The sequence below is a fragment of the Neolamprologus multifasciatus genome, chromosome 4 (genome assembly GCF_963576455.1).
Source record: "Neolamprologus multifasciatus chromosome 4, fNeoMul1.2, whole genome shotgun sequence".
NCBI classification, from domain to species: domain Eukaryota; kingdom Metazoa; phylum Chordata; class Actinopteri; order Cichliformes; family Cichlidae; genus Neolamprologus; species Neolamprologus multifasciatus.
Genome location: NC_140442.1, coordinates 866,528 through 893,063, shown reverse-complemented (window position 1 = coordinate 893,063; position 26,536 = coordinate 866,528). Strand labels below are relative to the sequence as shown.

Genomic DNA, 26,536 nt, shown 5'->3' with positions numbered 1-26,536 from the left:
TGATTGTTGGGTTTGTCTCTTTTTTCTTTGTCTTGTGGAAGCTGTTGTTGTGATTTGGAGCTGTATAAATAAAATTTGGTACTTTATAAATAAAAATGAAATAAATTGATTATGGAACTTTTTATATTTTTTTTTCTTTGGTGCCCATTAACAACAAAGAAATTAGAACTAACTAAAGTTTATAAGATGCTTATATTAAAACAGAAAATGTAGCAGTTAGTTACCAAAGGCAGCGTAATGGTTTGTTCTTCTTTCTCTTGTCAAAGACATTAGCTCCATTCCTCTATGCGCACTGAAATGGACAAGCTAAAGGTCTGGTTGTAGGTCAATAGCTGGCTCAACTTAAATTTATCAGTTAATTCAATGTCAATTATCTAGCATCACAGATTTTAAGAACATGGTATTACTTACTGTATAACTACTAATTTTATAACTAATTCAGTTATAAAATGTTAGGCGAACAATAGAAAATGTGCTAATTCAACATTAATCAAATTGACGTTTTTACAGTGTGGGTAATCCTGCTGCACAAAAAAAATACTTCCTCTATCCCGCTGTGGCTAAACGGTCAAAATGCCAGGTTCAGCATCCTGGAAAGTTCTCGTTCCAGATTGCCTTTTCGATACTCAAACATGATTTTACTGTAAGAGAGGGAGCTTCCCCGATTCCTCCAGTCGTCAAACTTTTGTTTGGTTCTATCGTTTGCTGCGCACGGATATTTTGGTTTCTGGTTTCTGAGAAGTCGGCTCATTGGCAAGCAGACGATAGTCGAACGTCATTAAGGGGAGGACGCGGCACACTGCTGAATATAAAGATGGCAAACTGTTCAACGACATCAACGACACACTGCACAAAGGACAACGATGGGCGGTACGTACATTTTACTTTTCATACAGGTTGTAAATAAACCAGCAGAGCATTTCTGTTCTTTCTTATTACGTTTTCATGTGTTATTAACAGCAGTACTAACAACATAAACGTCTCATCTGAAACAGAGAAAGCTACACTTACACAGTCCAACACTCCCCGTTTAGTCTACGAGCTCGCTGGTTTTTAAAATAGTTTATCAGACGCCTCATTACATCAAAGGTCACTCGGCTTTTTAATCGCCTTCATTTGTTGCTTCTTTCATATAATTTAATATTTGTAATAATTTCTTGATTACTTGTGTAAGAGATTTGTCTTTTTTCTAAATTGAATCCTGAACAGTTCTCAGTTAATCTGACGACATGAAATAATAGAAAAGTTGTTATTTGCAGTCAGTGCTGAGTGCAGCTTACATCATCACTCCGAGCACCCTAAAACTTTATCAGCTATAAAATAGTAATGTTATTACATTTAATATCATTTTGACTAAATTGAGCTTTTAAATAATTGTGGCAAAGTTCTGCTGAGCAGCTTGACAGAAAGGCTTCAGGTGGAAACTGCTCCAGATTTATGTAGTTTTAGCCATTTAAGTCAGAAAATCCTAATGTAGATCTGCTGGATCTGTTGAAATATGCAGTGTGTACCATAATACAATTAATAATTGTACACATTTGGGGTTTTAACATATTTAACAATTCTCTTTATAGGGTCCCAGGGGAGTAAACCAGAAGGTAGGACAAACGTCTTATGCAGCTCCTATAAGTGACATTAACATAAAAAGCAGCTTTCTGGGCTAAATCTTCTATGCATTAATATACCTGCTTTTAATTAAACGGCTGCCCTTCACCGGACCAACGATTACTGCAATACACAATGAAACAGCAAAGTTACTTTATGAAGTACATTTGCTGAAAATGAAAACATTCAACTGTACAAATGGTCAACAGACACGCTGCTATCATATTTATCTGAAGTGTTTCTGAACTTTGAATTTATCAGCGAGACACCATAAAACTAAGATGGGGAAGTGTGGGAGTAAAATGGGACTGACTGTGGTTTATGTGAAAGCTAATGAGTCTATAATGCTGATAATTAAGATAATAAAAACATCTGAAAGTTAATTTCTTTGCAAAGTCAGTAAAACAAATGCAAGCTAGGAACAATTGAAGCGTCATTCAAACATCAGCTGTTGTTCAGACTGAGTGCTGCAGGGCTGATATGTAATTGTAATGATAATGAAGCACGTAATGTAAATTCTCCAACAGTGCCAGAGGAGCTCAGGATCGTGCTCATTGGAAAGACTGGAGCTGGGAAAACTTCAATCATGAACACATTCCTGGGAAAAGCTGCTGTGACGAAGAGCTCGTTTGCCTCAGATGAAGCGCCGTGCACAACCGAGACGGCGCCGTTTGGAAACCAAAGACTGGTTTTAGCTGATACTCTCGGCCTGTGCCACACCAGGAAATCTAAGGAGGAGGTGCTGAGTAAGATCATTGCATCCACCTTTCAGTTTGATTCTGAGCGGGGGCCTCACGTGTTCCTGTACGTGCACAGGTGGGAGGACGGTTTTACGAAACATGATGTGGAACGAGTGAAAGTCCTGAGGAGGATCTTTGGTAAAGAGGTCATGCGTTATTTCTTCCTCCTGATCACACATATCGATGGAGACTTGTCTGATGGGCAGAGAAACCAGATAAGGAAGTTTATTAAGAAAGTGGGATTTAAAACACAGAAATACTGTGTTATTAACAACAGAGGTCATGAAAACCAAAGAACAAAAGAACGAAAGGAGCTGGTGAGGGAAATCAATGAAATGGTAGAAAATAACAAGCTAAGGAGCTACACCAATGAAATGTTCGAACATGCACAGGAAGTCTTAAAGAAGCAAATCCAAAAGTCAAAAACTCAGAGGCAGATGGGTGCTGTAGACCAACATGTGGCCACTGTCACTAAAGCCCTGTTGTCTCCTGTGCTGCCCCCGGACTTTGTTACCTTAGTCCTACAAGCAAATGTCTGGCTGGCAACAAAGTTTGACAACTGCCTCACATAATAACAAAAAGCAGGGAAGTAAGTCGAGACCTTAAGCCTTCAGACTGTAGCAACAAACCCATTAAAAAAACATTTATTGTGCTGTAATAAAACTGCAGCTGAGTTCTATAAAAGAGTGAAATATTCAGCTATTTTTAATCTTTATTAATCTGATACCTTCAGCTTCTCTGCAGCAACCAATGCATCACCGTGCTTTAGAGGAAGGACATTTCCATGCTTGCTCCATCTGTGCCAACTCCACCTTTATCATTTTTCTGTAAACACTTGTGTAATTTTTTTAAAAGTGATCGTTGTGTTTGGTGATGCCACATTCTTCTCCTCGTGTGTTCTTTTATCTTTCTCATTCAGTAAAGTTAAAATGCTAATGTATCGATCAGTGTGTGAAATTAATCAGACATTAACAGCAAAATCAGCAAATAAAAGATGATTCAAACAAAACAGTTGATTTTCTGACATGACTCAGCTGTGATGTGACGGGAAGATTTTAACAAAACAAAATACAAATTTACAAAACTTGGAAAGAAGAAAATATCAAATGCAGCAATAAAAATAATAAAAATAAAACTGTACAACAAAAGATTATTCTGATTTCTTTATAGACCTTTTGTAAGAGCTAACAAGAGTACAGAGACACAAAAAAGAAGCCCAACAGCATTTAACACTCAAAACAGGAAGAATGAAAACAAAGAAAAAGTACAACAACAAAAAGTGATCATGACAATACACAACAAGTTGCTGCTGTCATTATTATTATTGTTACTGATGACATCATTGTTAACGATTATAAGGGTGATTGGTTTTACTATTGTATAATTTTACAAAGTATTATTATTTTTATTATTATCATTATTATTATTATATTTTAATGCTATAATGCTATTTGATCCAGTGAAAACTAAGGTCTCTAATCAGAAGTACCTGACCCCGTGGTATAATTCTCAAACACGTACCCTAAAGCAGATGACTCGTAATCTGGAGAGGAAATGGCGTGTCACAAATTTAGAGGATCATCATTTAGCCTGGAGAAATAGTTTGTTGCTTTATAAGAAAGCCCTCCGCAAAGCCAGAACAGCTTACTACTCATCACTGATTGAAGAAAATAAGAACAACCCCAGGTTTCTCTTCAGCACTGTAGCCAGGCTGACAAAAAGTCAGAGCTCTGTTGAGCCAACCATCCCTTTAACGTTAACTAGTGATGACTTCATGAACTTCTTCACAAATAAAATTTTTATCATTAGAGAAAAAATTACCAATAATCATCCCACAGATGTAATATTATCTACAGCTACTCTTAGTACCATTGATGTTAAGTTAGACTCTTTTTCTCCAATTGATCTTTCTGAGTTAACTTCAATAATTACTTCCTCCAAACCATCAACGTGTCTTTTAGACCCCATTCCTACAAAACTGCTCAAAGAAGTTAAATAGAGTATGAAGTACTGCTGTAATGCAGAAATGCACTGTCTTTAGTCTGGTTTTATTTTATTTGAAAAATCTTGTACTTATATTTTTATTATTATTATTTGTTTTCCATTAAAATGATATACCACCCATTGAAAAAATTCAAAATACAGTTTTAAACAGTAGTAACTGAATATATACTTATAACAATCTACTGTTCATTTTTCATTATATTAACTACAAAAAAAGTTTAGCTAGCCAAACAACAACTTTAGCTGAGTATAAGCTAACATTATACCAGCTAATGTTAGGCTCCAGTATGCTAAATACTAAACTTTCCTTCTAAGAAACAGTTTAATTATTCTCAAATTGTATTAGCAATTTTTTGCATCAGAGTCCAACAACATTAGATCCACTTCAAAGAATTTTTCACCAACACTTGTAACAGAGGCTAACAGCAGCTAACAGAGGCTAACAGCAGCCAACAGAGTGTAACAGCAGCTAACAGAGGCTAACAGCAGCCAACAGAGAGTAACAGCAGCTAACAGAGGCTAACAGCAGCTAACAGAGGCTAACAGCAGCCAACAGAGTGTAAAGCAGCTAACAGAGGCTAACAGCAGCCAACAGAGTGTAACAGCAGCTAACAGAGGCTAACAGCAGCCAACAGAGTGTAACAGCAGCTAACAGAGGTTAACAGCAGCCAACAGAGTGTAACAGCAGCTAACAGCAGTTTACAGAGGTTAACAGAAGCTACTAGTGGCGAAAACAGCAGCTTTTAAGAACAGAAAAGTTAACTATATCCTCAAAAACTCACCACAATAGTGAGCTTGTCTCATGTCCTTTCCTGAGTAAATGAAGGCAGATGCTGCACAACCAGCACCAACAGCAGAGTGACAGCAAACAGGGAAAAACTCGGGGTTTGGTCCAAACAGTAGTAGAAACAAGCCAGCTGGCCTTGGCCTTCATGGGGTACAAACCAGATTTATTGTTCCTGATCTATCTTGGCTGTCTAAAACATGTTTGTCCTATAGCCTCCACCCAGCTAGGATTATGCACCTAAACTGGTTGGAGTAAGAAAACGTTTTACTGCAATCTGCAGTCTACTGACTTCAGGCTGTGAGATTCTACACACTGTAACTGCTGGTAACTTTTTCATGATTTTACTCTAACTGGAAACTAGGAGCAGACTCAGACATCAAGATACAAGAAAAAACACATTTATTTACAAAGTGAAGCAATGAGGAAGAAGTGAGCGAGCCTGGGAAGGTGACTCTGCCAAAGAGAAAGGAAGGACCATCCAGCTCGCCCCAGAACCCGACATGTTTTTAGGGTTGTCTTATTTTATATGAATGAACAAATAGTTCTTCTACATTCACATTTGTCCAGGTTTAATAAGGTGTTGTCTGTGCTTTCTATAGATGTGTTGCTTTTGACAGCAGGTTAGCTGTTTCTGTTTCCAGCTGTAAATCTGTCTTACAGATATGAAAATGCAAACATAACTGTCAAAAAAGACAAAATCATTTTTCATAATGTGAAACTTTTGTTTTGAATTTGCCACTGTTAGGGTTTAAATGAAACTGTGAACAGATGCGTTACTGTGATGTCTTCACGGAGGGATGTAACTGTTATGGGTGAAAAGGCAGACCTGTGGAAATGCACTCTGCCTGATGCACTCTTTTTCAGCCTTCTGATTGGTTGCTTTGTGCCACACTTCCTGCCCTAGAACAGCTGAAGTGCTGAATGTGAGGAAACGAGCAGCGGACGGTGAAATAGAGGTGAGATGGAAATTTAAGCAGCCAGATGAAGACATGAGCAGCACTGAGCCTTCAGAGAGCTCGGTGATGATCAATGAAGATCCAGAGGATGAAGGTGAGGTTGTCCTGCAGGGATACTCAGGCTGCTGTTTGGCTCAGTTTAGTGTCAGATTAGCTCCAGTCTGCATTCATATCCAAGTGCAGTCAGTGAGAGTTTAGTTTGAAGAATTACTGCAGAGTAACCAGCTAATAAAATTATTGTAATCACCTTTTATTTCACAGTAAATAATGGACAATCCAAGCATGACAGATGTTCAGTCCTTTGAGTCAAATCCTTTAAACAACTTCAGTCGTGTCTGAAACTTCAATTTGTTTTTTCATTTTAAATGAAAATGCTAACTTGTTAGCATAGTTGGGTTTTCCATGAAGGAAAAAAGATTACAGGCCCTATTAGTGATGGTGTTTGTTATGTTAAGTTTCCAAAACCTTTATTAGAAAATAAATCAGATGTATGCAGAGGCAGTATTCACAGTGTTGACCCTTCTTCATGCTGAGTATCAGCGCCTGGGCCCAAATCCTGATTGGTGGAGACTCATTCCTGCCTAGCAGAGCTCAAAGCTGTGTGGGGGTTTTAATGACTGACCTGACAAAATAAGCCCAAACTTCTCCAACCATCTAGGAGTCGTTTGGTGACAGTCTGTGCAGCACCATGCCACAGGGCAAAGGTGAGAGCTAGCAGACTTGGAGCTCATCAAATGAATATGTGTTTGAAGACTCCCCAGAGCTTAATCTGACTGAGAATCTGTGATGAGTCCTTAAAAAGCCCACAAGCTGTGCTCATGTTGGAGCTCTGAGGTACAAACAGCTCTCGACCAATCCGGATCTGACCCAGAAGCTGCATGGAGAAGCTTCAACACTGAGTCCAGACGGTTTGCACATATTTGATTGATCTGCCAAGAAAAGTCTTTGAAACTAAAATGTTTACGATTGTTTTCACTTCATCGTGAATGAATGAATTCAGATGCATTTTTATTTTTGTGCGTATATCTAATTATTAAGTTTCCATGTGTGCACTATTACATGCATATCGATGTCAGTGCAGCACATGGCCCATGAAGGTCATTCGAAATGTCTGTTTTAGAAAACTGCTCATGAATTTGTGGGCAGCGGATGCATTTTGGGGTAAAGTGATTCCACAGTTTGACACACGAGTGGGACTTTTCTCACATGCAAACCTTTTTAACAGATGAGCAGGAGCTTCCAGAGCTGAGGATCGTCCTGTTCGGGAGGACGACGGTTGGGAAAAGTACGCTAGGAGGCATCATCCTGGGGGACAGTGCTGCATTCACGTCGAGTGATCCTCATGGAGAGCGCACAAAGACCTGCCACGTGGAAAGAAAGACGGACTCTGACAGTCACAGCGTGGTTGTTGTGGACACTCCGGGTCTGTTTAAAATGGGATCGAGTGAAGAGGACGTGGTGAAAGAGATCAAGTGGGCCACTGAAAACGTTGAACCTGGTCCTCATGTGTTCCTGTTGGTGGAAAGGCTCAAAATCATCACGTCTGAAGAGTTAAAAGCACTGCAGGTTTTTGAACGCACTTTTGGCAAACGTGCAGTGGCCTACGTTACGCTGGTGTTCACCCACAAAAACGACCCGCGAGGGAACGAAGCTGACATAAAAGAGACCATGAAACACAACGAGCACCTCAGGGAGCTGATTGAACGGTGCCAGTGGAGATATTTTATTTTTAACATTGCTGACAGGAGCCCTGTTCAAGTCGCCGAGCTGCTGGAGAAGATAACTCAGGAGAGACAAGATCACTCGGACTTCTTCTACACGCCTCAGATGCTGCAGGCGGCTGAAACAGCTGCGAACGAGGAGCGAAGCGAAGACGACCGCGGGAGGAAAGCATCAGGAAACAGACTGGCTGTTCTTGAGAAGAGCGGATTGGTGGGAATATTTCTCGGGAGTGTTGTTGGGTATTTTAGCTGTGGTGGTGAGCTGACACCTACATCAGGAGCTCTACTGGGAGCTTTACTGGGTATGACACTGATAATGGGAATGACATTTTCAGGGATCTGTGCATTCGAGAAATACCATAAAAAGTGACTTTTCACTCATCTGCAGGGAATCCTGAAGCTTTCTAAAGTTAATTATAGCATCAGCACAGTGTGACACACTGACGAGCATCTGTGAGAGAGGGCTGCTCGATCTATAGTCCTGTAAAGACATGGGCGCAGCCCAAAGGGAATATAAAACCATCCACTGACAAGACACTGCCCCCTGTTGGTAAAACAAGCCACAACATACTGCATGGCCAAAAGCAGCATCTCACAGAAGAACGCAGCAGATAAACCCCGAGAATTACACGTCAAACAAGTCGACACATGTTCATCTGTTAAACTACAGAACCAGTCAGACCTCTGAGCAGGACAAAGCTGCTGAAAGAAACAGGAGTAGACTCATTGTGCATCGTTATACAAGCACAACATGCAGTGAAATGTGACCTGATGCGCTCCTCGACTGAGCAGAAACAGAGAACATTAAAGTAAATGCATGCAAACATTATGTGCAGTAAGTGAGTGAATTATATACATCAAGTAAAATCAATAGAATAAAACAATCTGGAAATTTACAGTTCGAAATTCGAGAATGTGCGTTGTGAGAGTGTTAAAGTGCAGCCAGATCAGGATGTGATAACAATGAGTCCTGTCTCAGTCAGTTATGGCTGATGGAGCTTGAGGGGCAAAGATAGAAGCTCCTCTTGAGCCTCTCTGTTCTAGCCTGCATGATCACAGAAGCTGGGACAGTTTATTGCTGGGTGGGTCCTTCCATATCTGAGCGGCTCTGGTTCAACATCTTCTGATTTAAATGTCGTGTAGAGGGAAAGCGTTCGGCCGTGTGGAGCAGTCTACGAAGAGCTTTTTTACAGATTTATCAGTAAATTTATATTGTGAGAAATCTATTATTATGCTGCCCATGGTTATCTGAATGTTGTTGGAATTTAATCATTTTTGTGGTACAATAAGCATTTTCTAGTCTAAAACATTAATAACAATATAAATACCATGTTATAGCTGAACAGCACAGCACTGATCCAGTCTACGCACCAACGTATTATTTATTCACACATTTGGTGATAACTCTTCACTGAATATCTAAGATATGTCTCAAAAGTGTGTTTAAGAGTGAACGAAGGGTTTGTAACAGTGCAGAGAGGATTTTATGGCTTATAACACATGAAAATACTAAAATAAACAATCATTTTGATCATCACGTCAACAGTTTCGAACGCAGCAGTGAGATCAACAAGAAAACTGTCTGTGAGTCACTGCTGATCCTCAGAGCTCTTTCTGTGCTGTGATTGGTTCTTATCGTAAAGTCTACAAGTTACAAAATATTCATTCAGTTGTTTATAAACATTTTTTCAAATATGTTGATGAGGGATGAAAGAAAAAAGGTCTATAATTATTAATTATTAGTGGGGTTCAGTTATTTTACTGAGTGGTAGGAGCAGCACATTTAAGAGAAACATGGAAAGTTCCAGACTGTAGAGAGCCCCTATCCCCCCCCACCCACACCCCCACCTCCAAACCAGATCCTTGAACCAGGTTGAGGTGCTTCCATAGCAGCACTGAGCTGTGAACAGGTCAGCCCATCCAATCTCCCAGAGGAGGACCTCTGGGAGCGTTCTCCTGTGGAGCTCCTGGAGCTCAGAGACGATCAGGACACAAAGAGAAGAAGACGTCTGTCTTTCAGCTTCTGTTTTATTGCATGTACGAGGTCCATCTACGAGACGGACATATTCCTTTGCTAACAGACGTCTGCAGACACGTCCCACTGTCTGTCTGCATGTTCACATGTTTGCTGCTCAAAGGCACAAACTCCAAAGCAGAGCTCGTACTTAATACAACACAATAACAATAAAAGTCATCATTTAGACTGTTCACCAAACTCCTCAGCACGAGCCTGTGGGTTCACATCAGGACAGATGTGACTGTGTTATATGTGCTCATGCTCTGGACTACATGCTGTAACATATACAAGAGTACAAATACTGAATTACATGTGTATGTGAGTAGAAAGGCTGTCTTACATGCATTAGAATACAGGTAATGGCAGTAGCGGTTTTAGATAGGGGCGACACGGGCAGTTGCCCGGGGTGGCATCGTGGTGGGGGCCAAAAAAAAAAAAATGCTCGTACTCATGCTGCCCCGACGTCAGCCAGCGCATATTGGGAATGGCAGAGGTACCGATCGATTTTCTATCGCCCGTTTGCTGGGAGTAAGGGCGCCCTCCGTTTGCGAGGTGCGTCTGCTGCTTGCGGTGCAGGGAGAGGGCGGGGCGGAGGGGAGCAGCATCTAATAACCAACTCGCAAAATAAAACAAAATAAAAGCAAAACAACAAACACGAAAACACCCGACATCATGATACAGACTTATCATTTGCACCGATGTTTTTTCGAAATTCTGTACGCGAAAAGTGAGCGCGAGCCCTCGGTGCGCCTGCTCGCTGCTGAAGTCAAAGTAAACTTTATTGTCATCTCCGCTACATACAGTCCAGTAAATAGAGAGACGACGAGGCTCCAGTTACAGCAGTGAAAGTAAACAAACAATAAATATAAGAGTAAGAGAATAAATATACACTTTAGGACTCGGGGTAAAGGGATCAATAACAATTTAAAAATTACAGTTTGATGATTTAAAGTCTCACACAAGCCGTCAAAAGGGGAGGGGCTTCCAAATAGAGCACATTTCATTCATAATGATGTGAATCCAAGCCCATCATGGATTCATGATTTGAATCCTGGGTTGTGTGAAATCTCAGAAATAAACCTTAGACAAAGTGAATCTGTGAAGGTGTAGGTGTGTTAGATCATGTTGTAGTGATCCTCGAGTTGAGGGATTTGTGTTCATACTGGAGTGCAAAATTAAAACCAACAGAAGATGGACAAGAAAAGTTCAAAGCCATCAGGTCCTCAGTTTAGAAAAAAGAGAAAAGAAGAGGAGGAGAAACGAGCAAAAGATGCAGGTAAGCAGACGTGTGATTGGATAATGGCAGCTCATCCTGAACCAATCAGAATCAGAATACTTTATTAATCACTAAGGAAATTATGTGGGTTACAGTTGCTCCAAGAAGAAATGGTAAAAATAGCAACAGTAACAGACTAAACTCCAAACTATACATTATGTTACAGATTTTAATATTAATTAGTCATTGTTGATTTGTCCTGTTCTCATTGTATGACGAATTATGATGGCTGTTTGGTAGCTGTTTGCATACTATGCACACTCTCTCTCTCTTCATATGTGTGTGTACAACAGTTTTATGTTAATGTACAATCCTTAATATGTTTTGTGTGTGTGGTGGTGGGTGGGGGGGGGCGCCAGAGGGAGTTTTCGCCCAGGGCGCCAAACAGGCTAGGACCGCCACTGGGTAATGGATTATGTTTATATATATGTTTACAACACCAAACTTTTTTACAGAAGTTGAAGCACCTTTCTCCAGCCACCTGATCGATCTTATCCAGAGATGAAAACGCTGCAGCGTGTTCTGGGTCTGCTCACCTCACCCAGGGGGCGTCCAGTCTTCCTGTGTTCTGTATGTAGCTTTGATTAATGAACAAACTCTGTTTTCCAGTTCCCAGTCTTAGATCTCAGGGAGGCTGAGGTGTGCGATCTCCCTGTGGTTGCAGAGACACCCCCTCAGATCTCCACGCAATGTTGCGAAGGCGTATCAACCGAGAGTCCTATAACATCCAGAGCCTTCAGGACCTGAGTCTTGGTCACCTCAGTGGAGATGTTTGACTATCTCAGTGACGAGTTATCCCCCAGACTGCTTCCTCTACAGAAGACGTGTCAGTGGGATTAAGGAGGTCCTCAAAGCATTCCTTCAACTGCCCGACTTTACCCCCAGTTGAGGTTAACACCCTCCTATCCTGCTCACTGTGTGAGCAGAGCACTGCTTTCCCCTTTTTAGTCGACTGACAGTTTGCTATAAATGCTTCAAGACACGCAAAGAAAGTCGAAAGTCTTGTTCTGTGGCCTGAAATCTTCCAGCATCCAGTTTTTGGTTCAGCCACTGACCGAGCCTTGTTCTGCTTGGCCTGCCAGCTGCCTCCGAAGTGGGAAGGAATTCCCAAGTCCCCAAGCCCAACAGCTTGATGGCTCCCTTCACCTTCGGTGCACACCATCTGGTTTGGGGATTAACACAATAGGCACCAACCGTGTGTTCGGACTCCCAGCCTCCCTCAGTATGCCGTCAAAGTCCCGTAAAAGGGCTTTGGGTCACGTCCACCTCTTTTTATCCTATTTTAACTGCTTCAGACTCCCAAAAGGAAAGACTGTGAAAGCTAAATTTGAGAAATATTATTTGAAGCATCTTGTTGCTTATTTATTGACGTGTGTCTCAGGCTGAACCCTGAACCTTCTCCCTGTACTGAAGCAACAGCAGCAACTAGAAAATATTTATGCTGCAAATCGCTGGTTCTGTCTCATGAACTGTTCCTGGGATATAAAATTTAACTGCTCAACCAATCAGCAGCCGACTGAACAAATAACTTTTAGAATAAAAAACTCAAAAATAAAGTAAAATACCTAAACATACATCCACCATGATTTCCTCTTCATGGTTTCTAGACTAGATTTGCAACAACATCACTGACACTGTTTGAAATCTATCTGCATCGTGCCTGAACTTTAATTTTAGCAAGTGCGCCTAAAAACGCTATTCCCACGAACAGCATCATACCAACTACAGCTCCAACCCCAGCTCCTGTTGTAGGCGTCAGCTCACCACCACAAATAAAATAGCCTGCTGCACAGCCGACCGCCGCTCCAATCAAACCACACCGGTCATAGAAAGAGCGCCACTCTTCTTCTCGCTTTGGTCTTGTTTCCTTTCGTGTTTCCAGAGCTTCCTCGGCCTCCTGGAGCATCTTACACGTGTAGAAAGGTTGACATTTTTCTCCCGTCATCTCTTTTATCATCTCCAGCAGCTCGGCGAGTTGAGACTCTTGTTGTTCGTCTTTAATGTTAAAAACAAAGTATCTTTGCTGGAACTGATCGGTTAATCTTCTGAGGGATTTCAGTGTTTTCTGCATGATGGCGTCGTCGATCTTCTTCCTTTTAGTGGTGAACACCGCTATAGTGTAGTCCACGGCCTGTTTACCAAACGTGTCCTGAAAAGTCTTCAGTGCGTCTAATTTCTCTTGTGAGATCTCTTTAAACCTCTCCACAAACAGGAAGACGTGAGGACCAGGTTCAGCATGTTTGATGGACCGCTTGATCTCTTCCACCACTTCCTCTCCATCATCGTCCACTTTAAACAGACCTGGAGTGTCAACAACAACCACTTCTCGACCCGTGATGGTCTTTCTTCCCTTATGGCACTTCTTTGAGTCCTTATCAGAAGTGAATATCTCTCTGTTGCCCAGGATGATGCCTCCTAGAGTACTTTTACCCTGTCCACTCTGTCCATACAGGACCATCCTCAGCTCGCCTGTTGGAAGGATGTCAGTGAGAATTAGCCAGTCATGATCGCTCATTTCAGTTATTACTTCAAATTCATCGATCTATCAGTCTCAACCCTGATGTGGGTCACTTCTCATCTTTGAACCCAAAATGTTTAATCGAAAAGCTGTAAAACCCTTTAAAGCAGATGCTGCATGTCACGGTTCTGGGTCAGTTTGAGTGTTTTGAGTTATGTTTTGGTGTGTTTTTGCATTTTGGATTCTTTTCTTATTATGATGATTATGACTCTATGTTTCAGTTATTCTTGTTTAGGGATCAGTTCGTAGGTTTTGTTCTCATGTTTATTGCAGGTTTAGTTCAGTGTCGTGTCTGCGTCTTTGTTTAGTGGCGTCTTGTTTCCTGTTTTACTCTGAAGGTTCATGTTCCTGTCTTATGTCAGTGTTTCTAGCTTTGCTGTCTCATTAGGTCTTATTCCTCCCAGCTGTGTTCCCCTTCTGTCTCTAATTCCTTGATGACTTCCTCAGTGTATTTAAGCCCAGTGTGTCTTTGTGTCAGTGTCGCGTCGTCTGTTAATGTTCCTGTCATTCTAGCTACACGTCATGAGTCATAGTTTCTCTGTTCTGGTCATGTTCTCCTAGCCTTTCATGTACCAGTCCAGAAGACTGTCCTTTGCTTTTTCATGTCGTGTGCATAGCTCTTAGTTACAGTCCAAGTCAGAGTCTTAGTTTTTCTTAGTCTTTAGTTGTTTCCCAGTTTAGGCCCTTTGTTTAGGTCATTGCCATAGTTTGTTTGGTTCTTTTTGCTTTACTGTTTACTGGCCCTGATAAAGGCTCACTTTAAGTTCCGTAAACATTTTTGCCTCCTTTGTCTGTGTCTCTACCTGGGTCCTCCAAACACCCTGCAGGGTGACACTGCATTGGTCAGACTTGGATATTGTTTTACATTAAAAATGTTGCTTTAAGTAATTTATCTAAAAACTAAACACATGTAAAAAAAAAAATAATTAAAACTGGTCATTTTATAATGTCCAGTTTAAGTCTGTGAAGGTTCTCAGTCATCCAGGTCATCGTAGTCAAAGGAGTTTGCAAAGAAAAGCGTCTGGACTTCTTTAAGTTACTTGAAGACGTTTCACCTTCATCCGAGAAGCTTCTTCAGTTCTAAGGTTTTATAGTTTATTTAGAATATTTGAATAAATGTTGTGATCCGGGTGAGTCTGAATAATTTCACAGCATCAGCTCTCCTCAGCTGGGTGGAGCCTTCCTCGCTCCTCCCTGCTCCTCACCTGTTGGCGATTCCTCCAGCAGCATTTATGACGCTCACAATGAACCTTCGCCAGATTGTCTTCCTACCATAGTCAGTTCACTGCCTCACGTTCCTCAGCGTGTTGTGCTTAACTATCTTCTCCTGTTCTCCAGTCGGCGCCTGGATACATCTTTCCAACTCTCCCCATAATCACGCCTCAGGATTCTGGTCTGCTGGTGAAGCTCATACCTGCCTCGCTGCACTCACCTGGATCCAGTTCACCTCCTCCAGCTAATCTCCACCTGCAACCATGTAAGACCTCTCAACTTTGAAGTCTTGGATACCTTCACTGCTCCGCGGACCACTCTGATTATTATCTCTTCTATTTCACTGCCCTGTTCCTGCTATTCCTGTGACCTGATGCAGCTTCTGCTCTGGCTCACAAAGCCTTGTCATCGCTCGCTGTTACATTTGGCTTTTGTTCCTCTGTTTGACACCTGTAAAATAAAACTGTTAAAAGTCGATCAGCCTCCGGTTTTGGTTCTGCGCTTGAGCCCAATCCCTGTTCTCGGGCCATTGAGCCAATAAATCCGCCTCTGAACTTAATCTCTCTTCCACTAGAGGGCAGTACAACCACCTGCTCTAATTAAATGGGTTGCAAACTGCCAGTAAAACAGAAGAAGACGAAGGAGAAATGAAATAATAGTCGTGCTGTGAGAGAGCGCAGCACGTAATGACAATAGATGAATATTTGAAAAGAAAAAGTCAGTGTGACCTGGATGAAGGCCCAGCATGAGTAGTGGTCAGAAGAAAGGAAAAAAGGCAAACTGGGGACAAACTGAGCCCATTCTGCTACACTGGTGTACAGGGGGAATGATCAATGTGCTTTATGTGCGTTTGTTTGGTGGTGTGATTTCTCTGGAGTGAAATATAGATTGGGAAACACCGGTCTTAGGATTGTTGCCATTCCTCCTCCTCCTCATCCGATGAAGAGACCGATGAAGAGGCCAAGCTGCTAGCAAGTCGGCTACAAGATAAACTAACATATGAATCCCTCAAACAGAGCGAATCAACAGAGACTGTGAAATAAGAAGTAATCAGTATGTTTTTCATTGGAATGGCTGCACAAACACCACTGTGTGCTGTAACAGGAACAGGAAGTGATCCACTACCACAGAAAGAGCCAACACGATTTAGAGAGAGAGGCCTGATGCAATGATCCATATTTCACTGGTTTATCACTTGCTGCGGGATGTTACATTTTTCTTTCTTTGTGATTTTTTTGGTATTTTTTAATGTTGTTGTAGTTTTTTGGTTTAGTTTTTTAGGTGTGGAGCTGACTCAGTCCTCAGGCTACGGTCCTGCTGCTTTTTGATGCATCGCTATAACACAGCTGAATCAAATGGTTGGATTACCTCATGTTTGGCAAAGACCTGCAACAAGCTGTTCATTTGATTCAGGTGTCAGAACAAGAATGTGTCTAAAGCTGCAGGACGGTGCCTCTGCAGGACTCGAGCTGGACACCCCTGCACTGAGGGGACGGGGTTTGGGGGAGGAGGAGAGAAGCTGCAGAGAGGCGACTGCAACTCTGCTTCCTGGTGCCAACTCTGGAGAGTCGTGTTTTTGGGAAGTTTAATACATTTCAGCAGATTTGTAGAAATGAGAGCTGCTCCAAACACAGGGCTGAACACACAATACACGGTTCAGTTTACTTCTCTTAACTGTCGGTTTATTTCTAACTGAGAACAGAAACTCCAGAGTCGATCCCACAAAAGTCTAACTTCTTAACTTCTTGTCTACATCTGATAAAGGTCAATGCAGCTCTGTTTAAAGGTCTCACTTGGAGAGATGAACTCCTTTAATCAATGTTTCCGTAGGTTCAGTCTTATCAATCACAAATTCTGTTGTTATATTTAGTTTGACATTTTGAATTTAGGGCACTGAAGTTTTGACATCACAGAAATATAAATTAACTGACAGATTTTGTACCTCGGCGAGATATTGAGAAGCTGATTTATGCTTTTGTTTCTTATAATTACTGCAGTGCTGTTTGTATTGGTCCCAAACATCAGAGAGTTCTGGTTAGTTAAGCATGCTGACAGAGTTTAAAGAGCCGGTCGAGTCCTCATGTGGATCGATGTGAACTTAAATGTGATGTTATCATCAGAATGTTGAATTTAAAGGAATCATTAAATGGCTTCTGTCCAAATATATATGAGATCATTAATGGCACAGATCTGAAACTAAACAGGCTGATGAGGCATTTAGTCACCGTGCTGTCATACAGCCACATCGCTCTCAAGGCCGAACAAAACAAATTCACCCTGATAACGACTGTTTAGTCTGTTTAGTCTGTTCCCCCCCGACGCAAGCCCACCTGGGTCGGCTGGAAGACTACTTAGCTTGGCAGGGCGACGGACACGTCTCAGCTGAATTATGGACACACACACTGATACACACTCATCCTCCCTTTCCAAACGCCTTCGATGCTGTCTCCTCCCGGGGCAGATGGCGGTCCACTGGACCAGCGCAGCCATGCTGCAGGATGCGCCGTCTACACCGGCTCTCTCACCTTTACCCGCCCTGTTCCTGTCTTGTGTTTCTGGGGTGTTTTTTCTGTTCTCCCACCAGGAGCTTAGTCTGAGTGTTTTTCTCCTCCTCTCACCTCATGTGATGTATTTTCGTTGTTTTTTCCTCTCAGCCTTCCTCTCTGACGTCTCCCAATCTGATGTTTGTGTTTGTTTGTTCAGAGGTTCCTTTGTAAGTGTGCATGCACCATTAGCGTGCTGCCTGCTGTAACCTATAATTTCTTATCTCCAGCAGCTCAGTCACTGCATTCGTCTCCAGTGAGAACGTCTCTAAATGCTGCTCGGTACTAATCAGGCTTCAAACTGACCATAAAGGAACAATCTAACATCTCAGAACTTAAAAATACCAAACATCTGTCCAGATGTGCTGCTGCTGGTTTGTTTCAGGAATTAATTACTATCCCAAATATCAGACTAAACTCCACCCAGTGATCCATCCTGAGTAGGATAACTTCACTTACCCATGTTTTCTGGATGTTCATCATAAATCGGTATCCTGGAGCTCGTCGATGGCTTAGTGTAGTTCATGTCTTCTTCTGACTGCTGGCGTTTCTGTCTCACCTCTAATCACAATCAGTTATTTGTTTCCTCCTCGCAACACTTCAGCCGAGGAACCAGTCTGAGGGGTGAAAAAACGTCAAGTGTATTTCCACATGTCTGGTTCCTCACCCCAACCTCACAGTTACATCCCTGCATGAAGACATCGTAGTTACACACCATCTGTTAACAGTTTCATCAGCTGAAGTGTCCTGTGAGTGCAGAAAGTCGGCTAAACACAGTTTTTACACTCTGGAACAGAAGGTGTCCAACTCCAGGCCTCGAGGGCCGGTGTCCTGCAGGGTTTAGAGGATCAGCTCCAACACAGCTGATTTAAATGGCTAAATGACCTCCTCAGCATGTCTTGAAGTTCTCCAGCCTGGTAATGAACTGATCATGTGATTCAGGTGTGTTGGCCCAGGGTGAGATCTAAACCCTGCAGGACGCCGGCCCTCGAGGCCTGGAGTTCGACGCCCCTGTTCAAAGCTCTTCGGGCTGTATCACCACAGAATTACATAAATTCTCTGACCTGAACAACTGCAGTAAAGATGACATCACGTGTAACACGTGCTTTCTACCGTGGCTTCCTCTCTCCACTTTGCGTTTCGTTGTTGTTTCTGTGTGGCAGGCAAAATGTGAAGTCTCTGCTGGTGTACGATTGGCAAACATCTGTCTGCTGTCAGACTAGTACAGATCCACCATGGGGGGCCAGATTATTCCATCCCATTCTTGGATTGTCACAGGCCTGGGTCAGTGACTCAATGTTTTCTGTATTATTATTTTAATTTGTTATCTCTAGTGTGTAATATAAGTTTAGTTCAGTTTTGTCTATGGACTTCCTGTTTTACTTTGAAGGTCTGTGCCTTGTGTTTCCTCACCTGCTCCTCGTTCCCTTGTGTTCCTGTCTGTATTTGTACTGTGTGTCCTTCAGTGGTCATGTCACCACCATTTCTGCCCATGTGCTCCGTTCCTTTGTTATTTCAGTTTGGTATTTTGGCCTCCAAGAGTCCTGCACTTGGGTCCTTTTCCTGCCTGCACACAGACTATGACAGGGATACTGGCTTTCGTCTACCAACCTCCAGGATCACCTCCCTGGATGAAGTGTGACAGACGGCAGTGTAAGGGTGAGTAGTGATAGCGCTGACTGTGAAGTCATAGCTGATCTGTTCCCAGTGACCTGCAGGTTTTAGATCTCATCCTGGGTCAACACACATGAATCAAATGATTAGTTCATTACCAGCCTCTGCAGAACTGAGGAGGTAATTTAGCCGTTTAAATCAGCTGTGTTGGATCAAGGACACATCTAAACCTGCAGGACACCGGCCCTCGAGGCCTGGAGTTGCCCACCCCTGTTCTAAGGGAAGCATGTATAATGTAAACAGAATTGGTCCTAGCACTGAACCCTGTGGAACTCCATAATTAACCTCAGTGTGTGAAGAGGACTCTCCATTTACATGCACAAACTGGAGTCTATTAGATAGATATGATACAAACCACTGCAGCACAGTACCTGTAATACCTACAGCATGTTCTAATCGCTCTAATAGGATATTATGGTCGACAGTATCGAATGCTGCACTGAGGTCTAGCAGGACAAGCACAGAGATGAGTCCACTGTCAGAGGCCATAAGAAGATCATTTGTAACCTTCACTAAAGCTGTTTCTGTGCTGTGATGAACTCTGAAACCTGACTGAAACTCTTCAAATAAACCATTCCTCTGCAGATGATCTGTTAGCTGTTTATTTACATTTATAGATTTGGATTCCCAACTTTTTTTACTATTTTTTTATGAATAAAGCAGCAAATTTCTTTTCTAGGCTGAATGAACAAAATCTAAATTAGTGAGATGACATTTCTGTCCACTGTCAAAGTTATCTGTTTGAAAAAGGCCTGTGTGGGAGACGTTTACACAAATGTCCCTTTATGAAAACTAACCACAGATTTCAGCTTCATCAAATATGCAGAAGTACCAAAAGAGAACTAAACAAACTCTGCTGGGTTGTGGTGACAACTGACGTAAATTCAAACAATTTTCCATTTTCATACAAAGTTCTTTCTGTTGACTTTAATTTATCAAAATTCTGTTTTCTGTTGCTTTTATAGAGCAGCAGGTAACAGGAAGAGTTTGCTGCTCTATAAAAAAGCTCTCCATAAAACTACAACATCTTATTATAAATCACTGATCACAAAAAAATAATTATCCCAGGTTTGTCTTCAGCTCTGTAGCCAGGCCGACAAACAGTCAGAGCTCTGTGGAGTTAGGCATGACTTCATGAACTTCTTCACAAATAAAATCTGAACCGCTCGAGGACATTCCCCAAAGCCTCCACTGGCTTTCCTTCTTCCTATACTGGTTTTAAGCTGGTTTTAAGGCAGCAACCATTCCTGTGCTCACACTGTTACAACAGAACCAGGAGTCCATCACAAATGGTTCAAATGACAGTAAATGTTTTGGCCAGCAGGGGGCGATGTGTGCACATCTCCAGAACAAACACCTTTTTTATTTGGAAGCAGTTGAAAGCTTCAAGGCTTCATCAGGCCATCGCTGATCCCCATCTCAGCGCTTTCTTTCTTTGGGATTGTTCCATTGTTGATCACAATGATTGATAATCTGGGATAACGAGGAGTCTTGTTCAGAACGCTGCAGTGCTTGTTTGTGTCGCTGCATTAAAAGTGGCCAGCAGGTGCCGCTGTGGAGCTCGCTGTGTCAGACTGGAAACCACATCTGTATGATGCAAAGGCCAACTCACAGTCAGCTTTTATCAGGCTTTTTTAGCATAAATAAATTTGTGCTCATTCTTTTCTGATGTTATATTTATACTTATATACTTATACTTATATAAGTATAAGTATAACACTTATATACTTATATATATATATATATATAAGTATATAAGTGTTATACTTATACTTATATACTTATACTTATATAAGTATATAAGTATAAGTATAACACTTATATACTTATATATATATATTTATATATATATATATATAAGTGGGTTTTTGAATCGCCTTCATCAGCCGTGAGAAGACAGAGGTGTCTAAACCACAACTTCTCTACAGCTGAGTGCTGTCTGTGGGAGGAACAGAAGCTGTGGGTCTCCACAGCTGTGAGAGATGAAGCAACGGTGATGAAAAGGTGTGAGAACATTAAGCTCTTACTAAGAAGCCTGCTTTTCACCTCTGTCTGCACCTCATGTTGGCGTGAGTAGAAACACAGCTTATTGATTTAATATCGTATTTATCTTATTAAACTCCAAAGCTAAGTTGTTTCTGAAATTTCTTTCTCATCAATGTCTTTGGTCGTGAGTGATGAATTAATGTCTGTAAGTCTGGGTATGATGTTTTTCATGTTGTGAAATGATCAGTGTAAAAGAGAACCCGACCACGGCGTCTTTATTTATCATAATAACTCACAGTTTTGTGTCTCTTGCAGCTGTTTCGTCTGGCATGTTTGTTGTGACCCAGAGTCCAGATGTTTCTGTCATGGAGGGAGAGACAGTGAACATCACCTGCTGCTGGGCAGGAACGTTTGAAAGATTCAGAGTGAACTGGCTGAAAAATCAAACAGTCATTGAGAGAGAGGTCAAATTAAATCAATCTCACGGGTCTCTGAAACTGGAGGCAAAGACCTGCTCATCTTTGAACATGTCAAACATCAGAACAGAGGATTCAGGAACATACATCTGTAAAGTGACTGTGGAGATTCCATCTTTAACTGAGGCTGAAGGAAATGGGACCTTCATCACAGTCAGAGAGAAGACGATGAACAACAACAACCACACAGACTCCAGTAAGTGAACAGGTTCAGTTTGGTGACCAACGCGCCTCCAAAATATGTGAACATGTCGTCTTTTACAGATTAAACGCTGTCACATAAAAGTTTAGTCTGCCACGTGTCTGTGCTGTTACCGTACATGTGGCATCTTTGGTCGTCTGAAGGGTCGATTAATAAACATTGAATCATCCAAACCAGAGCGATGAAACTACCTGAATGTCTGTCAGCTGAAAACCTTCAAACTTACAGACGTTTGTGACGACGGGCTTAGAAAAATGTGAATCTACTAAAAAAGCTTTTGTTGTAGTGAAACTACGGTGATGATAAAGAACGAATGAAGAGCTGAGCTTTGTTTTGTGTGAATTTCAGCTCCTTCATCATCGACGGTCATCTTCGTCCTGAGGAGTCTGCCTTTCATTCTTCTTCTTCTGATCTTCTGCTGCTTTAGAAAGTGGACCACATCACAGCGTCACAGGTGCACTACAACACGTCTGAACCCGACTCTGTTACACTTCATGTGTTTTGTGCTTCTTGTAGTTTGTTGGTGTTTGTTGGTGTTTGTTGGTGTTTGTTGGCGCGTCGCTTTGGTCCAGACTGAAGAACCAACGATGGGATTTTATATTCATGCTCCTCAGAGGATAACCCGTCCCTGAGGTTACGACTACGACTTTTACTACTGAAAACTACGGATTATGTTCCAATGAGATCGTCTGAAACTTTTCTTCATAGAGAAATGTTTGACTAAAAGTCTGAAAGGTGCCATCAAACTTTAATTTATCATGTTTAAAGCGAATGACTGAAGACAAGACAGATGTTACCAAGGTAACAGGCTAGCTTAAGGTGGCTAACAGTCATATGTTGTATCACTGTAGGGTCTTTACAATACAGACAGCACCGTGTCCATCTTTATACGCTCTATGGTGAAAAATTAATTTGGTTTAAAATGATTAACGCTAATGTAAAAAAACAAACAGAATAAAGCTGCACTGTGTCACGAGTGATGTGCAGACTCAGGGATGCGCAGAGTGATGCAGACAACAGCAGGAAAACAGAAAACGAGTGATTTATTTAGATGGATACAAAAGTGCAAAAACGCAAAATACTGAAGAAAAAACACTGAGACACAAGGACAGCTGCACCAATGCTCTGACGAGGGACAGAGAAAAACAGCTGAACTGATGAAGAGACAAAGGAAGTAACATTTAAGACACTACACAAGGAGCACAAGCTCACCAAAGTAAAACAGGAAGCAGCAGGACACAAAGAGTAAAACCCGACACACGTCACAGAGTAAACAGTCACGACTGGACTGTGGAAAGGAGGAAACACAGGAGAGAGTCAGAGGAAACAGGATGAAGTAATATGACTCTATAGAAGGAAGTGACGCACGTACGTGTTTGTTCTGCATCAGCTGTGACGTTATTTCAACAGAACATGTTGTCACAGCATCATCAGCTATAATCTTGTAAAATTACAAACGTGTGCATCACTGTGAACATGCAAAGTGTAACTCATGTTTCATGTTTCAGCTGCTGGAAGTGAAGCATGTCTGCGCAGAGAGGAGACCAAGAAGAAGAAGAAGAAGAAGAAGAAGAAGTGAGAGAGGAAAAGTGGAAAACTTTACAAACTTGTTCAGCATTTTTAGTTTTAAATTTATCTGATGATTCCAAAAACTCTGCTGATTAAAAAAGGCTGATTGACTTTTGACTGATTGTCTCATTTAATGAATAAATTAATACTCCTCTGGGTTACCATAGTAACATGACCAGCACAGATGCTTCGGCATGCAGACTGGAGCAGCAGGGATCAAACCAGCGACCTTTCTGTTGTCAGGTGACCTGCTCCACCTCCTGAGCCCCACAGTTTAAAGCACTTCTTCATTTTCCTGAATATTGAGGATGTTGTTAGGAGACTCTGTTGCACCATAATGTTCGTTTATGTTGCAAAAATTATTGGATAATTTCAGTGTTAAACAGTTTTTGTTTAATATCTGTGGTTGAGCTGCACTTTTCCATTCAGCAGGTGATTTAATGAGCAATGAACAAAGAATAATTGATCAGTCGTTACAAGAAAACATCAGTTAAATGTCAAACTGACTTTTACACTAAAGTGCAAAACTCTGAAATGTTTGTCTGAGTCTGCAGCTTCTCTGGATTTATTCAGTCTGAAACAGCAGCAGCGCCGCCACAGCACCATCTAGTGGTGGTTTGACCAAATTTAAGTGTCACGTCTTTGCTGTTCTTCAGGTTCAGGGGATCAAACCTGTAAAAGTCCTGTTTTTTTCATCTTCATGGTTGATATTTATCACAGTTTTTGCTGCACTTCATCACAGCGTTTCCAAAGATGAGCTTCAGCGAGTCCGCGACAGAAGTTTGTTGATATTATATTTAGAACAATTTCAGCACATTTACTAAGTAAAGTTTTTATAAAGTATTTTACATAACAAAGCACTGTGCAAGGAAATAAAAGCTCAGAATAATCACAGTAAAGATCATAGAATATGAAAATGCGATTGACAGCAATACAAACTGAGTTTAAACACACAAGACAACAATGAAAGACCAGATGGTGAAAAGAAAGAAAGTTATAACAGGAAGCCTCGTTAAACAGAAACATTTTCAAGTCCACAGCTTTGGTGCCTGAAACACTCTGAAGCCCACCGGCCGTGTAAATGCAGGCGTGGACGTCAGCCACATTTATATTCTGCTCTAACTGTGCTGCTTCTCATCATTCGTCTCAATACATTTTCATAAAACAGAAAGTTTCATTCAGAATAAACTGTTATCGTTTCAGCACCACGGACAGCGCATCAGCTGCACGCCCTGTGACCACGTCAGTCACAGCTTACTGATCACTGCTGAATCACAACCTTCAGCTTTGTGAGAAGTGAGAAGCACAAAGCTGATGTGTTTGATTGTAGATTGTTACACTGTGATCCATGTAGTGCTACATAAGCATGAGAATGTTTACATGAATATATATTTAGGAGAGTATATAATATTAGCCGGAAAAGGGTGGAGTGCCCACTCCGGGTTGGGGATGAGTTCCTGCCCCAAGAGGAGGAGTTCAAGTATCTCGGGGTCTTGTTCGCGAGTGATGGGAGAAGGGAGCCGGAGATCGACAGACGGATTGGGGCTGCAGCTGCAGTGATGCAGACGCTGCACCGGTCCGTCGTGGTGAAGAGGGAGCTGAGTGTAAAAGCGAAGCTCTCAATTTACCGGTCGATCTACGTCCCTACCCTCACCTATGGCCACGAGCTGTGGGTAGTGACCGAAAGAACGAGATCGCGGATACAAGCGGCAGAAATGAGCTTCCTCCGAAGGGTGGCTGGCCTCTCCCTTAGAGATAGGGTGAGAAGTTCGGCCATCCGGGAGGGGCTCAGAGTAGAGCTGCTGCTGCTCCACATCGAAAGGAGCCAGCTGAGGTGGTTCAGGCATCAAGGATGCCTCCTGGGCGCCTCCTGGGTGAGGTTTTTGGGACATGTCCCACCGGGAGGAGGCCCCGGGGCAGACCCAGGACATGCTGCAGAGATTATATCTCTCGGCTGGCCTGGGAACGCCTTGGTGTTCCCCTGGATGAGCTGGAGGAGGTGGCTGGGGAGAGGGAGGTCTGGGCCTCTCTGCTCAGGCTGCTGCCCCCGCGACCCGGCCCCGGATAAAGCGAATGAAGATGGATGGATTAGTAATGTCCACTCCCTTATTACAGTCCAGTACTGATTAGAAGAAGAAACACAGAGCTCAGCATGGACGTCAGAGGAAAACTGAAAATAATTGAGAAGAAAATGACAAATACAAAGTTGAGAAAAAGACTCATGGTCACTGAAGATCATGCACAAAAATAAGTTTCAGAGATAAGCATGAAATCCAGTTTCTCACAACAGCACAAGTTATTTAAAATAAAGTCTTGTTCAGCAGCAGTGAGGCCATTAATTAGCATGACTTCAGCACAGACCAAAATAATAACCTGACTGGATGTTAAGTTAAACCAAGACAAAGAAAATTAGAAGTGTGGTTAAAGTCTCTGCTGAGAGCAAACACAAGGAGGCGATTACAGGAGGACACATGAGTGTAACCCAAACAGTACAGCAAGCAGCAGTCTGTCCATTTAAGAGACGCATTCATATTTAACATGAGCACATAAGCTAACCAGCTCTGGTTCTGCTGCCAGCTGCTGAGGCTGTTGGGCTAACAGGACCTGACTCGATGTTTCAAAGAGCCTTTTTGATACTGAACAGGCCAGAAATGTGACGCCACAATATTCACACACACGAGTCTGTTCGTACAGTTTGGACTGTCGAGTCAGGAAACTGTGAAATCAGTCAAATGAATCAACAATCAGACCTTCAGGTGTAACAGTGATGTGATGTGGATTCATGGATCAGGCAGCTCATCAGGACAGGGCAGCACACCCTGTCCTGATGAGCCAAAAGATGGATCTCAAACAGCACGTGAGCTCCTGTTTGCTGTTAGAGGTGAATCCTGCCTCCAGGGTCAGACGTGTCACAGATGTTTCATCTCACTTTCTGTTTGTTTCAGAGCGAAGCAGCAGGATGGAGAATGTGTAGAGATGAAGAAGAAGAACACAGAGGAGGCTCTGAGAAAGATGATGAAGACGTCCGTGAAACGTCCAGATTTGATGGTGGATGAAGCCATAGTGACGTTCTGCAGCACGTCTTCATCAGACGCCCTCGAGCAGCAAGACCAAAGAGCAGAGCCGTTGATGGTTGGCTCACGGATCTCGCTGAGAAGCTGGCGGTAGCGTCAAGCTGGCGGGGCTCGGAGCGCTGGCCTTCGCCATCTTCATCGACATCAAGCTCAGAGAGCACAGAGGCTCTGCGGGG

At 42.2% G+C, this 26,536-nt stretch overlaps 3 protein-coding genes across 4 annotated transcripts; 2 read left to right on the top strand and 1 right to left on the bottom strand.

The window, feature by feature from the left end:
• The first annotated feature begins 606 nt into the window (after nucleotides 1–606).
• LOC146519369 (GTPase IMAP family member 4-like) lies at nucleotides 607–4,151 on the top strand. Its single transcript, XM_085156572.1, has 3 exons — nucleotides 607–870; nucleotides 1,575–1,598; nucleotides 2,133–4,151. Exons 1-3 carry the CDS (start codon nucleotides 864–866, stop codon nucleotides 2,915–2,917), a joined length of 816 nt encoding a protein of 271 aa, XP_085012698.1. The 5' UTR covers nucleotides 607–863; the 3' UTR covers nucleotides 2,918–4,151.
• A 427-nt stretch (nucleotides 4,152–4,578) lies between these two features.
• Nucleotides 4,579–9,050, top strand: LOC146519368 (GTPase IMAP family member 5-like). The gene is made up of 2 exons (XM_085156558.1): nucleotides 4,579–6,186; nucleotides 7,318–9,050. Exons 1-2 carry the CDS (start codon nucleotides 6,126–6,128, stop codon nucleotides 8,181–8,183), a joined length of 927 nt encoding a protein of 308 aa, XP_085012684.1. The 5' UTR covers nucleotides 4,579–6,125; the 3' UTR covers nucleotides 8,184–9,050.
• A 1,492-nt stretch (nucleotides 9,051–10,542) lies between these two features.
• On the bottom strand, nucleotides 10,543–19,133 carry LOC146519367 (GTPase IMAP family member 4-like). 2 transcript variants are annotated; one of them, XM_085156561.1, is made up of 3 exons: nucleotides 18,095–19,133; nucleotides 17,839–17,996; nucleotides 10,543–13,575 (listed from the first exon to the last, which is right to left on the bottom strand). In XM_085156561.1, exons 2-3 carry the CDS (start codon nucleotides 17,903–17,905, stop codon nucleotides 12,752–12,754), a joined length of 891 nt encoding a protein of 296 aa, XP_085012687.1. In that variant the 5' UTR covers nucleotides 17,906–17,996; nucleotides 18,095–19,133; the 3' UTR covers nucleotides 10,543–12,751. The 2 variants fall into 2 exon arrangements, with proteins under 2 accessions (XP_085012687.1, XP_085012688.1); XM_085156562.1 differs by having other exon boundaries at nucleotides 17,839–19,133.
• Nucleotides 19,134–26,536: the final 7,403 nt, after the last annotated feature.